Raw genomic sequence first — 13294 nt, 5'->3', positions numbered from 1 at the left:
TCATCCATGTAGTGGTATTATTGCATTTCTTGCGTGTCTTCCTGGAGAGATTTAACATAGGTGTACAATAACCTCCCAACCTCCACTTTTCTACCTGTAAGTAGTAGCATGCACATACATATAGTACTGTCCTTTGGATTTTCCCCCCTCTAACCAGTGTTTCTTAGTGATTGCCCTCATCTTTGTAATGGTTACATAGAATTCCTCTCAATGGATCTAATTTTTCATTGGTGAATATCATTTTTAATTTTTGCCAGAATAGACCAATACTGTGGTTGGTATCCTCATACACATCTCTTTATTGTTGTCTCTCTCTCTCTATATATATATATAGAGGGCTTCACTTTGAAAATAAAACTATTGTCTAAGTGCTATTCTTTTCCAGTCTCTACACTTAATAACTAGAGATGGTTAGTCTGAATGTTCACATCTAAATTAAGTGGAGGAAACCAGCATCTTCACCACCCCTCCCAGGGACAGCTCTGAAGGCTGCTCTTTTGAAGGCCAGCAGGGTAGGAGAGCTCTTCTTCAAATCTTAAACTCCCCCAGATAAGGATGCAAACATTAATAAAATCTGCTGAGCAGTATTTGGTTGCCTCATGCGGGTTGAGTAACAGTACATTGTGAGCAAACGGGTGTAGCATTTTGTACACTGACAGGGAACATCCCAGGTCACCAAAGATAGCCCTGCCCCAATGGATTGTCCTGTCCGTAAGTTACAGATACAAGTCAGGTTATTTTTTCATATTTCAAAGTATTTTAGTTGTAAGAATTAACATAGAGTTAATAGTCTCTGAACTTTATAACCAAAAAATTTAACCTTTTCAAGTCTCTTTGATATTGGAAATATTCAATTTAGACATTTATCCTATAGACACAATTGGACATCATTTTTGTCTATAGTAATTATGTCAGAAAGACAGAATAATATTTTTCAGAACGCTCAAATATGACTGTCCCTTGAAATAATAACCATTCTTCCATTTAAGTTTCTTTCTCTTGGTCTGAAAGAGGTTGTAGGAGTTAAACGCTTACAGATCTGGACTTTGTCTGACAAGACACTGTATTTAAGAGAACTTTTCCCCTGTAACACTATGTGCACAATCCCTGACACCCTGCCCAGGCCTTCAAATGGAAATTGGAATTATGCTCAAATAAGCTATAGAAACAAATTCTCATTTTATCTATTTTGGCATCAATCATGACTGGCTTTTTTTTTTCCTGTTCTTGAGCTAAAAACATAAAAAATGCCCAAATTGTTTTACTTTTTCATCACATAATTTAATGTACCTTTGTTCTTTGCGGTGGGCCCAGTTCAGAAAGGGGAAGCTAAATGGCTTACTGTTTTTACCCCACCTCTACCTCCATCTGTGCCAAGTTCTCCAAATATTCTCATCTTCCCCTTCAGTAGTTGGCTCGTGAGCAGAGATTTGTAATCCATGCCAACCTCCAAACCAGATCTCTTCAAATCCCTGCAATGTGGATGGAACTAGAAGGAATTATGCTCAGTGAAATAAGCCAGAAGGAAAAAGAAAAATATCGGATGGTTTCACTTATAGCAGTAATATAGGGGAACCCAATAAGACATCAGTGTAAAAAAAATAACAGTACAAAACACAGGAAAGCAAAAACGGACAATTATAAATCAAAGACATCCTGCAGGGGAGGAGGAGGGCGAGGCATCAGAGGGAGGGAGGGAGGAGCACAGGGGAGTGAGGTGATGGTGCACGGGTGCATTGGTGAAGGAAACTCTGGGGACTACACCTAAGGGGGTGGGGGGAAGCAAATATTGTTTAAAAATGAACAATGATGCAAAAAAAGTTAATATTAAAAACAAAGAAAAAGATGGACCCAGATAGAAGAAGTAAGAGGAATACAATAATAATAATAATAATAATAATAATAATAATAATAAAACATCCAGAACGAGAAAACAAACAGAAAAACCCAAATCCCTTCTTACTGCTTATGAGCCGAGCCACACGGGAGCCCAAGCCCTTGTTTGGGTGACCGATGTCTAGATGGTTCTTCTTTGCATGGAAAGCAAACTGTATTTGGAGCATTCTTTTCAGTTCCAGCAATTGTTCCTGTCCTTCGGGCTTGGGTGTACCAGCGCGCAGCCAGGACAGCAGGCATGGCTTCCACTTCGGCCCTGGCTCTACCTGCCACTAACCTGGTTCTTCTGTCTGTCCTTTCACCTCTCCAGTTTCTTCTGTCTTCCATAAAATAAAAGGATGGACTAGATGATATTTAAGAATCCTAATCCTAATGTACCCTAACATTCTTTTTTTTTTTTTTTTGGTGGGCCCCTCGCTGGCGGCCACGGAATGAACCGGCGCTGCAGAGGCTGTGGGCAGCCTCGCAGCCCTAACATTCTTACATTCCACTGGCCACAAACAAATATCCATCTCATTTCTTTACACATTCCTTCCAATGGTCTGTTAGTCCGTGTGAGGGCAGGAGCTTTTTATCCAATGACAAGGCCAGTGCCTGGCATAAGTGGGAATGCAAAAAAGATTTGAGGGCACATATAAATAAATAAAATAATGCTTTTACCCTAACTCTCCCTGCCTTTGGAGAAAGCTTCTGCCCTGGAATTGTTTCATTAGGGAACGAAGTCTGTAGAAAATCTTCAGTATTGGTACTATCTCTTGAATATGTACATGTGTCGGTTACACATACATTTAATACATAGTTAATTATATAAAATCTGTTTGCATAAAATGTCCATAGCATACTGAATAATAATTTATGTTTTAGTCTTCAAGTAAAATTGGCTACTGATTTTATCTTTTAAAGGTAGTGACACCAAATGTAATAAAAATTGAGTTTATTCTCAGAAAAGCCAGCACTTTTTTTTAAAACTTTTGAATTTTGCATACTTATTTTGTTATCATACTTATTTTGTTATCTTTCTTTTTTTTAATATTTATTTACTTATTTATACTGGGTACAGTCAGAAGCTCAGGAGGGTAAGAGAATTCACCAGAGCCAGAGGGGAGAGCAGAGCAGGCAGACTGACAAAGTACACTGCCGAGGGGAGCAGCGGGCGGCAGGAGAGACCTGCGCGCCATGTGGGACCCTCGCCCAGCAGCCTCGGATTGAACTGGTGCTGCAGAGGCTGCAGGCAGCTTCACAACCCAGCACTCAACCGCTGCTCCACTGGGGAGGCCCAAAGCCAGCACTTTTTAAGATGCTTTTTTGTGAGAAATGCCATTGATAGAATTTATTAAATGATCTTAAAATTATTTTAGTACGTGCTAATATTTAAAATGTTTGTTAGTGCAGGTAAATAAAAAATTCTTTAAAAGTTTAAAATGTGGGCCTCCCTAGTGGTGCAGGGGGTTGAGCGCAGCTCTGTGAAGCTGTCCGCAGCCTTTGCAGTGCGGGTTCTATCCCCGGCTGGCCAGGGAGATACCCACATGGGCAGACCTCTCCTGTCTCACCCACTGCTCCCCTCAGCAGTGTATTTCAGTACATCTGCCTGTTCTGCTCCCCGCTCTCTCTGGTGACTTCCCACCCCCCATGACTCTGGCCTGTACCCCACTTATAAAAAAAAAGTTTAAAATGTGTGTAGTGCTTTTACCCGATCACGAACATGGTTAGCATTTTTATGTATTTTTTTTCTCACTAATGTTTCCATTTGCAAAACTTGAAACTTTTTTTTCAGTCAGGTATTTGATTCTGAGCTTAATTCATGCACCTTTAGGGCACCCTTTTAAAATGCAGCATTATCAGGGTCCTGCTTGGGTGCAGGTCTCGGATCTGGGTGTTCATATGTTGCTTTCAGTCCCATCCTGGATATTCCTATCACTATCACTGTGTGTGTGTGGGTCACATAGTCTCCTTAGCCCTATCATAAACACACAGGTTGAGGGAGAAAGTCCACACACACTCAGAGGTCCTGGTGAAATGATCTCATATGTTGTGGTAACCTTTGTGGAATTTACTTTTGATCACTATGTTCTATTGAGAGCCTTAAAATGTACTCTACAGACACAGGGAGGGTGTGAAATAAGATTTTTAACAGGGTACAGAAGCTGAGGCTAGATGAGTCAGAAGTGGGACCAGTGTCTGAGCCTCCATGAATTGAATTAAGGTAATAATTATTTAAAAAGTAATGATTAACAGGAAAGTACTTTGGAAGGAATCTCAGGAATCTATACTCCAAAGCAGAAAACATTCTGATGGTCTCTTTGTGATAAGGCATTGTTGGCCGTGGTCACTCACTTCCTGTTCGTTCTTCCCTCCTGTAGTGATGAACCACCAGCACCAGCAGCAGATGGCGCCCAGCACTCTGAGCCAGCAGAGCCACCCCACTCAGAACCCACCGGCAGGGCTCATGAGTATGCCCAACGCACTGACCACTCAACAGCAACAGCAGCAGAAACTTCGACTTCAGAGGATCCAGATGGAGAGAGAGAGGATTAGAATGCGCCAAGAGGAGCTCATGAGGCAGGTAGGCTTCTGTGGCACTTCATGGAGGCCCTGTGGCCCATGGTACAAGAGAGATAGATGCTTGCCATCACAGTACGTCTTTCTTTAGAAGCTGTAAAGGCCAAAAGCCCTGTCCCAAACCTCACGAGGAGAATCCTGTTTCTTCTCCCAGTGTCTGCCTGCACTATCTTCATAGCCAAACTTAGGAGTACAAGCACTAGCTGGATGAGCATGGCTGCCATTGACTTCTGCTAGCCTTCAGGAGAAAAGGAGTATGTTCCAATTATCTATTGCTGTGTATGTAACAAGTTAGCCCCAAAACGTGGTGACTTAAAACAATAATCATTTCATTGTACCACACAATCTTATGGGTAGGGGTCAGCTGGACTGTTCTGCCTGACATGGTGTTGGCTGAGGTCACTTAGTGATATCGGTCTGGTGGGTAGGCTGGTATTGGACTGGTGGGTAGGCTGGTCAAATATGGCTTTACTTGGTGTGTAGCATGGTAGAAGGAGAGTGAGGCGAATGGGCTCAGCTAGAGTAAAGGCCTGGAGCGTCTACACATCCAATTCTAATATGGTAATCTCAGAGCAGTGGACATAGTAATTCGTGACTCTCCCAGAGAGTATCCCGAGAGACAGGAAGTGGAAGTGGCCAGCGTTTTAGGATTTGGTTCTAGAAACTGTCACAGAGTCACTTCTGGTCGGTTTCCGTAGTGTAGTGGTTATCACGTTCGCCTCACAGAGTCACTTCTGCCACATTCTTGTGGTCAAAAAACCACAGATTCCCTCCCTTCATCAATCCCCCCAGGACTCCCACCCCTCTCCCCATATTAGAGCTCATAGCAGAGTGGATTTTCTATAGAAGAAATGACAGAGAATCTACAACCATCTTTGATCTGTCATGGAACATGAAAAAAAGGAAAAATTAGGGGAAAACAAGAAAACAGTTTCACTTGGGCTGATAGATTGGTCTGCAAAATTGCTGGACATTGATCAGGCTGTCTGCCTCCCTCTGTCCCTCCCTCCCTCCTTCACCCCCTCACTCTCTCTCCTTCCCTCCATCCTCACCTCCCCTCCCTCCCTCTCTCCCACTGCTACACTTCAGAAAAATGAATAGAACAGTTTTCTCCCTGATTCAGTGGCTTAGTTTATGCAGAAGTGAAATTTTTTCTTCTGAGTTGCTAAAGTAATGTAACCCATATTTTTCAGGTCTCATAAATTTTGGGAGTTACATTTTTGGGGAGAAAAGCTTCAGTTTATCGTTCTGATTCTTGACTTTGCTTTATGACTCACATGAGCAAGATGCATGGGTAGCTCCCTTTCCTAGTTTAAGGGAGGGAGTAGTTTTAACTATTCCAGAGAGCCTTCTTGCAGAAGGATGGGAAGGTCAGAGTTAGCATTAATTTTTCTTTTAGTTACATCTGATACTTAAAAAATGTATACATTGACTTCTACAAATGAGTAATGTATTTCTCATTAAGCTAACTCTAAGACATAAAGTCTTTATAGTATGCAAGGTTTGAAAAACACGAATTAAAAATAATCCCTTAGACATTTGCTTTTGAAAATGAGGGAAATGAATATAAATTGTGCTTTATTGTTCAGTTGAACTATCCTCTAAATTTGAGGAATACAGCTTTTTAATATAATAGTGCATTTTACCCTGAGCACTTATGTCTAACTTTCATGGTTATTGCAGGGTACCAGTTGTTTATACGGTTTTTAGATATTTGGTATCATGTCCCTTAGCAGGAAATAATTATATTATTCTTTTCTGGTTTTTTTTTTTTTTTAAAGATTTATTTATTTATACAAGAACTGGGGTACAGGCCAGAGGCATGGGACGGTGAGAGAATTCACCAGAGACAGGGCAGACAGACAACCGAAAACACTGCTGAGGGGAGCAGCGGGCAAGATCGGAGAGGTCTGCCGCACCATGTGGGTATCTCCCTGGCTGGCCTCTGGGAATCGAACCTGTGCTGCAGAGGCTGCAGACAGCTTCACAGCACTGTGCTCAACCTGCTGCGCCACTGGGGAGGCCCTTCTTTTCTGTTTTTTTATGATATTTCTATCTGGAATGATTTTTCTGTTTATAATATACGATAAATTAACAGTATTATACTAACATTTATGTTTTCTCTTATTTTTATATTTAAGTAACCATTTTTTTTTTTTACAGATTTATTTATTTATGCATACGAGAGCCGGGGAACAGGCTAGAGGCTTGGGGGTGAGAGGATTCACCAGAGACAGAGTGGGGAACAGAACAGGCAGATCGACTGAAGTACACTGCTGAGGGGAGCAGCGGGGAGACAGGAGAGGTCTGCTGCGCCATGTGGGTTGTTCCCTGGCCGGCCGGGGATTGAACTCGTGCTGCAGAGGCTGCAGACAGCCTCACAGGCTGCATCTCAATCCCTTGCGCCACCAGGGAGGCCCATATTTAAGTAAGCTTTAATGAGATCTTTTTCTTGCACAAAACTGTGAGCATTATGTAAAGAGTGTTTCTCAGTTTTTGCCTTTCTGTGTTTCTCTCTCTCTTGTCCCACCTCCTTCTTTCCCACAGAAACTATTTTCTGAAAAAAGGATGGGAAATCTGCCCCTAATTGTTTCCTTTATTCCAGTCGTAGGTGCCTTTGAACTAGAATGTAATGTTGATGGTTCATATTACATCAACACCAACCAGATTCCTTAAATGCTGATCACTGGGGTATGTGGCACTGGGAGTATGGTGTTGCACCATAGGGTACAGATCTCTGTACAGGAAACAAGGAAAGTGGGGTGCAGATGTGCTCAACTTTGACCCCTTGGGGGTGGTGTGTATGTGTGCGTGTGCACACATGTAAGCATGTGCACACATGTAGTTAGGAGGACTAGGACATGAAATGGATGGTTCTCATGTCTTCTTATTTGTATTATGGAGTACAAAAGAAAAGGTCTAAAGAGCCTTTTAATTGTAGAAGATTTTTCCCCCATTCAAAAGCAGCCTGCTCCTTAGTGTCAAGGATGTTATTTAAGGCTCCACAATAAATAGTGTATATTGTCTTGGTGGCTTTTTTAAACTTCTTTTGGTGATTTTTGCCTCACTATTTAAACTTAAGCAGGGGCAGGGGTAGGGGCAAGGAAACAGGCCAGAAGTAAAAGTGATATTTGGTTCACCTGTTTGGCTGCTTTTCAGCGTCTGGTAGAAATTTATATGGATGAAGGAAATGGTGGTGCTGATGAGGTATGAGGGTTATGGGTAGATTTACATTTCTTTCTTTGCCAACCTCCATAACTTGGGTCATCAGCCCTAAAAGGTGGTGAATATCCTTTGTTTACCAGGTAGTTTGTAATTACTCTGGCTCTTTTCTTGTTGGCAACAGGGCCCTGGTTGCACAGCCTGTCTGGTCTGGATCCCTTTCCCTCAAACAGGCCTCATGGGCGGGTTTTCCAAGAGAAAGATTCTTTCCTGTGCTTTGTATCTGTAGTAGGAAGGCAAGTTGGTAAAATATAGCAAGTGCATGAATTCATTCCCTAATTTTGGTATAGAGGCAGGAATGGACACAGGGCATGTTTTCTGATCCCATGCAGACGGGGTAAAGGAGCAGTCAGAGTCCTCAGTGGTTTTTGCAGGTCTTTTATTGGGATTTAGCCGGTACACAGCAGGCAGGGGTGCTGGGGGGCCGGGAGTCTGGTAGGCCTCCCAGTCCCCAGCAAGTGTTCACTCTATCTGGGCTCTCTGGCCTTCTCTGCTTCTTTCTCGGCTTCTCTTTCGGCTTCTGCTGGCGTCCCTGTGACGCCGTCCTTAAAAGCCCAGTCTTAGCCCAGGTGAATCCCATCTACCTATGCCCACACCCTACTCCAGGTGCCCACCATCAGGCATGCATTCAGGACGCAAGGATCCGTCATCTATCCTGATGGCGGGAAGGCAGAAAAGCCTGACATTTTTCCTTACCCTACATTTGGGGACTCGGTTCTGTACATTTTTATCATTCTAAAATTATGTGGTAAGTGTGAAAGCTCCTTATGAAGTATGTGTTAAAGAAATACTCAAATTCATATTTCTTCTTCATCTTCCTCTTCCTTCTTCCACACCATTATTCTTCTAAGCATAAAGTCTGCCAGTGTTGTGCTGTGGAGAAAACAAGTCTTCAGTCGTGGTTGCACAGACATTCACCTCTTGATGCCAGTCACTCAAGTGTTAACTCATTGTCCTAAAAGCATGCCAGAATATTTTAAAAAATGCATTTGAACAAAGTTTGTTTATAGATCTAAAGCGAACCTCTGTAATTTCAGGATGGAAAGTTATTTTTTCATTCTTTCCTTCATTTCTTCAGTTTTTAACCAACATTTATGTAGTAGAAAATAAGAACAAGATAATTGAGATGTGACTGCCCTTGGATAACTTATATTTGGAATGATAAAATATAATTGGAATGATAAAATCAAAATGATTGTATCTAATCCAAATTCGTGGCCCATGGGTAGATTCAAGCCATTGCCTTTTCCACAGGGTCCCAGTAGCTGCCATCTTTGATTCATCTAATGCTGCTTTGTCCACTCCAGTGGCCCCTCACGCCAAAAAATTAATGAACAGCTACAGAATTAGGATCAAAAGGGCCAGTGAGTCTCCTTAAGGTTAGCATCTTCTGAAGTGGAAAGTCTTGTTAAAAATGGTCCTTTCAGTTGAGCACTGACTGCTGTGGTCATAGGGTTGAACTACTTGCACCTGATCATTGATGAATGATCTTGGAATGTGGTGGGTGTTTGTAGTGCCACAAAGGGAACAGTGTAGGTTTTCTATGTTAGGAGCAGATGGGGTAAAGGAGAGTCCTGGACCTCTCAGTGGCTTTCCCAGGCTTTATTGAGCTTTTACATGTAGTGCAGCAGTCAGGTACACAGCAGGCAGAGGTGCCTGCCAGCCTCCTGGCCCAGGCCAAGTCTTCACTCTGGGCTTCTCTGGTGTTCTTTCTCCCTCTCTCTCTCCTGCCTCTCTCCTGCTCCTGCTTCTCTTGGGGGAATATCTCAATACTGAGTATAGGGACAGGACAGGCCATTGAGCAGGTTTTCTATGATCCCATGCAGATGGGGTAAAGGAGGGGTCAGAGTCCTAGAGCCCTCAGTGACTTTAGCAGGCTTTTATTGGGATTTACCAGGCCTACAGCAGGCAGGGGTGCTGGGGGGCCGGGAGGCTGGCAGGCCACCCAGCCCCCAGCAAGTTTTCACTCTGGGCTCTCCGACCTTCTCTCACTTTCTCTCTGCTTCTCTTCTCTCGGCTTCTGCTGGTGTCCCCAAGACGCCACCCTTAAAAGCCCAGTCTCAGCCCAGGTGAATACCATCTACATTTGCCCACACCCATTCCAGGTGCCCGCCATCAGGCATGCATTCAGGACCACAGGGTTTCCTCATCTATCCTAATGGCAGGAGGGCAGAAAAGCCTGATACCTTTTACCTACCCTACACTGAGCTATGGCCCACAAGAAGTAAACAATATAACTTATAACAATGTAACACATGCAGGTGCCCCATCAGGCAGGGCAATCCTAATGGGGGGGGGGGCAGAAAAGCCTGAAAATCATTTACCCTACTGTGTTCCAGGTGGAGGCTGCATGAGTGGTGGGGAGGAGGTTCCCCTCAGGTCTATGGCCTTTCTAGGAGAGTATTTCCCTTGTTCTTAACAGGTGTCTATCATGGCATTATGAGAGTGAATTTTCCTGAAAGACATTCTCAACTGTGTGTGTCGAGGCAGGAAGGCCACAAAGCAGGTTTTCTATGATCCAGCAGACCGGATAAAGGAGGAGTCAGAGTCCTCAGTGGCTTTTGCAGGTCCTTTATTTAGATTTACCAGGCACACAGCAGGCAGGGGTGCTGGGGGGCCTGGATGCTGGCAGGCCTCCCAGCCCCCAGCAAATCCTCATTCTATCTGGGCTCTCTGGCGTTCTCTCTGCTTCTCTTCTTCTCTCAGCTTCCATTCATTCTTGGCTTCTGCTGGCATCCCCATGATGCCACCCTTATAAACTCAGTCTCTCAGCCCAGGTGTACCCATTCCAGGTGCCTGCCATCAGGCATGCATTCAGGATCACAGGGTTCCTTCATCTATCCTAATGGCGGGAGGGCAGAAAAGCCTGATACTTTTTACCTTACCCTACACTCTGGTAGGGTTCTATTTTTGCTAAATTTTCCTAAAGACTGTAAGACAGTTTCAGGTTCATTAAAGAAATGGCAACCCTAGAAAACAATCTCAGGTGAATGTTTCCTGATATCCTCACTTTGCCATTTATTTATTTATTTTTAATTTTTTGAAGATTTATTTATTTATTTATACAAGCACTGGGTACAGTCAGAAGCACAGGAGGGTGAGAGAATTCACCAGAGCCAGAGCGGGGAGCAGAGCAGGCAGAAGGACCGAAGTACACTGCTGAGGGGAGCAGCGGGCGGCAGGAGAGGTCCCCGGTGGCCGGGGAGCAGCCAGGGATCGAACCAGCGCTGCAGAGGCTGTGGGCAGCTTCGCAACCCGGCGCTCAACCGCTGCGCCACCGGGGAGGCCCTGTCATATATTTTTTTAAAGATTTATTTTATTTATACATACAAGAACTGGGGTACAGGCCAGAGGCGTGGGAGGGTAAGAGGATTCACCAGAGACAGAGTGAGGAACAGAACAGGCAGATTGACTGAAATACACTGCAGCAGGCGAGACAGGAGAGGTCTGCTGTGCCATGGGGGTCACCAACCTGGCTGGGGGTTGAACTCGTGCTGCAATGGCTGCAGATAGCTTTGTAAGTTGCATCTTAACCCTTTGTGCCACCAGGGAGGCTGTAGGATCAGGAATGGACCAGTGCAGGTTTTCTGATCCCATGCAGACCGGGTAAAGGAGTCAGAGTCCTTAGTGGCTTTTTGCAGGTCTTTTATTGGGATTTACCCGGTACACAGCAGGTAAGGGTGCTAGGGGGCTGGGAGACCCTGCCAGCAAGCCTTCATTCTTTCTGGGCTTTCCGGCCTTCTCTCAGCTTCTGCTTCTCTTGCTTCTCTCTCAGCTTCTCTTTCAGCTTCTGCTGGCGTCCCTGTGACTCTACCCTTAAAAAGCCCAGTCTTAGCCCAGGTGAATCCCATCTACCTATGCCCACACCCTACTCCAGGTGCCCGCCATCAGGCATGCATTCAGGACCCCAAGGATCAATCATCTATCCTGATGGCGGGAGGCCAGAAAAGCCTGACATTTTTGCTTACCCTAAAGAGGCCCATGTTGCCATATTTTTTAAAAGAAATTAGTATTCAGTTTTTGAAGATTTTTTTCTTTTAAAAATATTATATTTTTAATTTTTAAAAATATAATTTGCTAGGTTTTTTTTTTTTCTGATTGCGATGAAAGAGCATTTTACTCTTAAAAACAAACCCAACTCCCTCAAAACTACATAATGTATGATTCTATTTGTATGACATTCTGGAAAAAATAAATCTGTAGATACTGAGAATAGATGGGCAGTTGCCAGGTATGGGATGAGGGAGCTCCCTTACAAAGGGACAGTACTAGAGAATTTGGGGTAGGGGGTTAATGGCAAAGTTCTGTGTCTTGGTTAAGGTGGCTATTTCACAACCATATGTATCTGTCATAACTCATAACTACATACAACAGAGAGTGGATTTTTTGCTAAATTTAAATAAAAATAATAATTAAGATAAATTATCACACAACAAAGAGAAAACACACATTCATTATAGAAAATGTTTAAAACACTCAAAAACAAAGAACATAGCAATCACTCAAACTCTTATCTAGAAAGACTGGCTATGAAGATTTCTCTCTAGTCTTTGTATGTATTCGTAATTGTGTTTTGTTTTTTAAGACAATCTGAATGTAGCATGTTGTACTAACTGTTTTGCTATCTCGTCTTCTTAACTTACTGGGAATTCATTTATTTCCCTGGAAGTTGTGCTGTGATACTGGATCTTTTTATCCTAAGCTGTCTGGAATCCTTTCTACAACAACACTGGTCATAAATTTTAAAATAACATGAGCCACACACATGTCCACAATGACTATAGAATATTCTTCTCTAGCAGCTTAAAAATCAAAACAGTGTTTGCTCAGTTTCGTAAAGGAAACACTTATAACATTACTTAATGAACTGGAAACTTTACTCTTTTAATTCAGGTTGAAAATTGACATAGAGTCATCTCGGTTCCTATTTATCCATATAAAAAAGCAATCGCGATTTTATCTGAGGAGAGTATTTTTTTTTTCATGTGCATTATTCAGTTAAATAATGGGGAGGAGGGGTTTCTGCCCAGAAGGCTTTAACCTCCATCACGGGAGTCAGCTCCCAGGGTGAGGAAGACTCTGGTGGAAAAGCCTTTTCTCTCCCTGCCCCTCTCCAGGACTGCATTGTTGAAATCCCATCATTCTTCCCAGGTACTTTCAGCACTGCTTTGACCCCATTCTTTCTTTAACTGGGGCCCACAGACTTAAGAATCCCCTTGTCATAACGAAAATGCTGACTAAGCCTGGCCTCTGCTTGTCAAGGCAACAGGGACCAAGACGGAGGGTTTGGGCGGGAGGCCGTGGAATTCTTTTGGCAGGTCCTGTGGATTTCTGTTCAACTTGACAGTCACTACCGGTCTGGCTGGCCAGTTGGCTGGCCTCTCTGCCGGTCCAGACTGAGGGCCGGGGAGGGACACACCCTGCTGCGAGCAGTTCTGGGCTGGGGGAAGTGCTGAGGTCTATTTTTTGGCATGTGAAGAATAGTTACTTAGAGTTTAAAAAGTGTCACCTATAGCAGACCGTGAAGCTTAAATGGTGGCTATTTCATGACATGGGATTATAATTTAAATTTTATTATTTTTTATTTTTATATATGTATTTTTTAAAGATTTTATTT

General features: G+C 43.3%; 1 protein-coding gene across 1 annotated transcript in view; it reads left to right on the top strand.

Annotated features, from left to right (window-relative positions):
• Nucleotides 1-13294, top strand: part of WWTR1 (WW domain containing transcription regulator 1) — a gene marked incomplete at both ends in the record, with an annotated part of 129727 nt that overhangs the window by 95644 nt on the left and 20789 nt on the right. Inside the window, one exon of the mRNA XM_084231406.1 lies at nucleotides 4257-4459. Within this exon, the coding sequence (XP_084087532.1) occupies nucleotides 4257-4459 (203 nt within the window). The remainder of the gene's footprint in view (nucleotides 1-4256; nucleotides 4460-13294) is intronic.

Source organism: Talpa europaea (assembly GCF_964194135.1).
Source record: "Talpa europaea genome assembly, chromosome: 4".
Lineage (NCBI taxonomy): Eukaryota > Metazoa > Chordata > Mammalia > Eulipotyphla > Talpidae > Talpa > Talpa europaea.
Note: the sequence above shows the minus strand (reverse complement) of the source record. Positions and strands in the feature narration are given on the sequence as shown.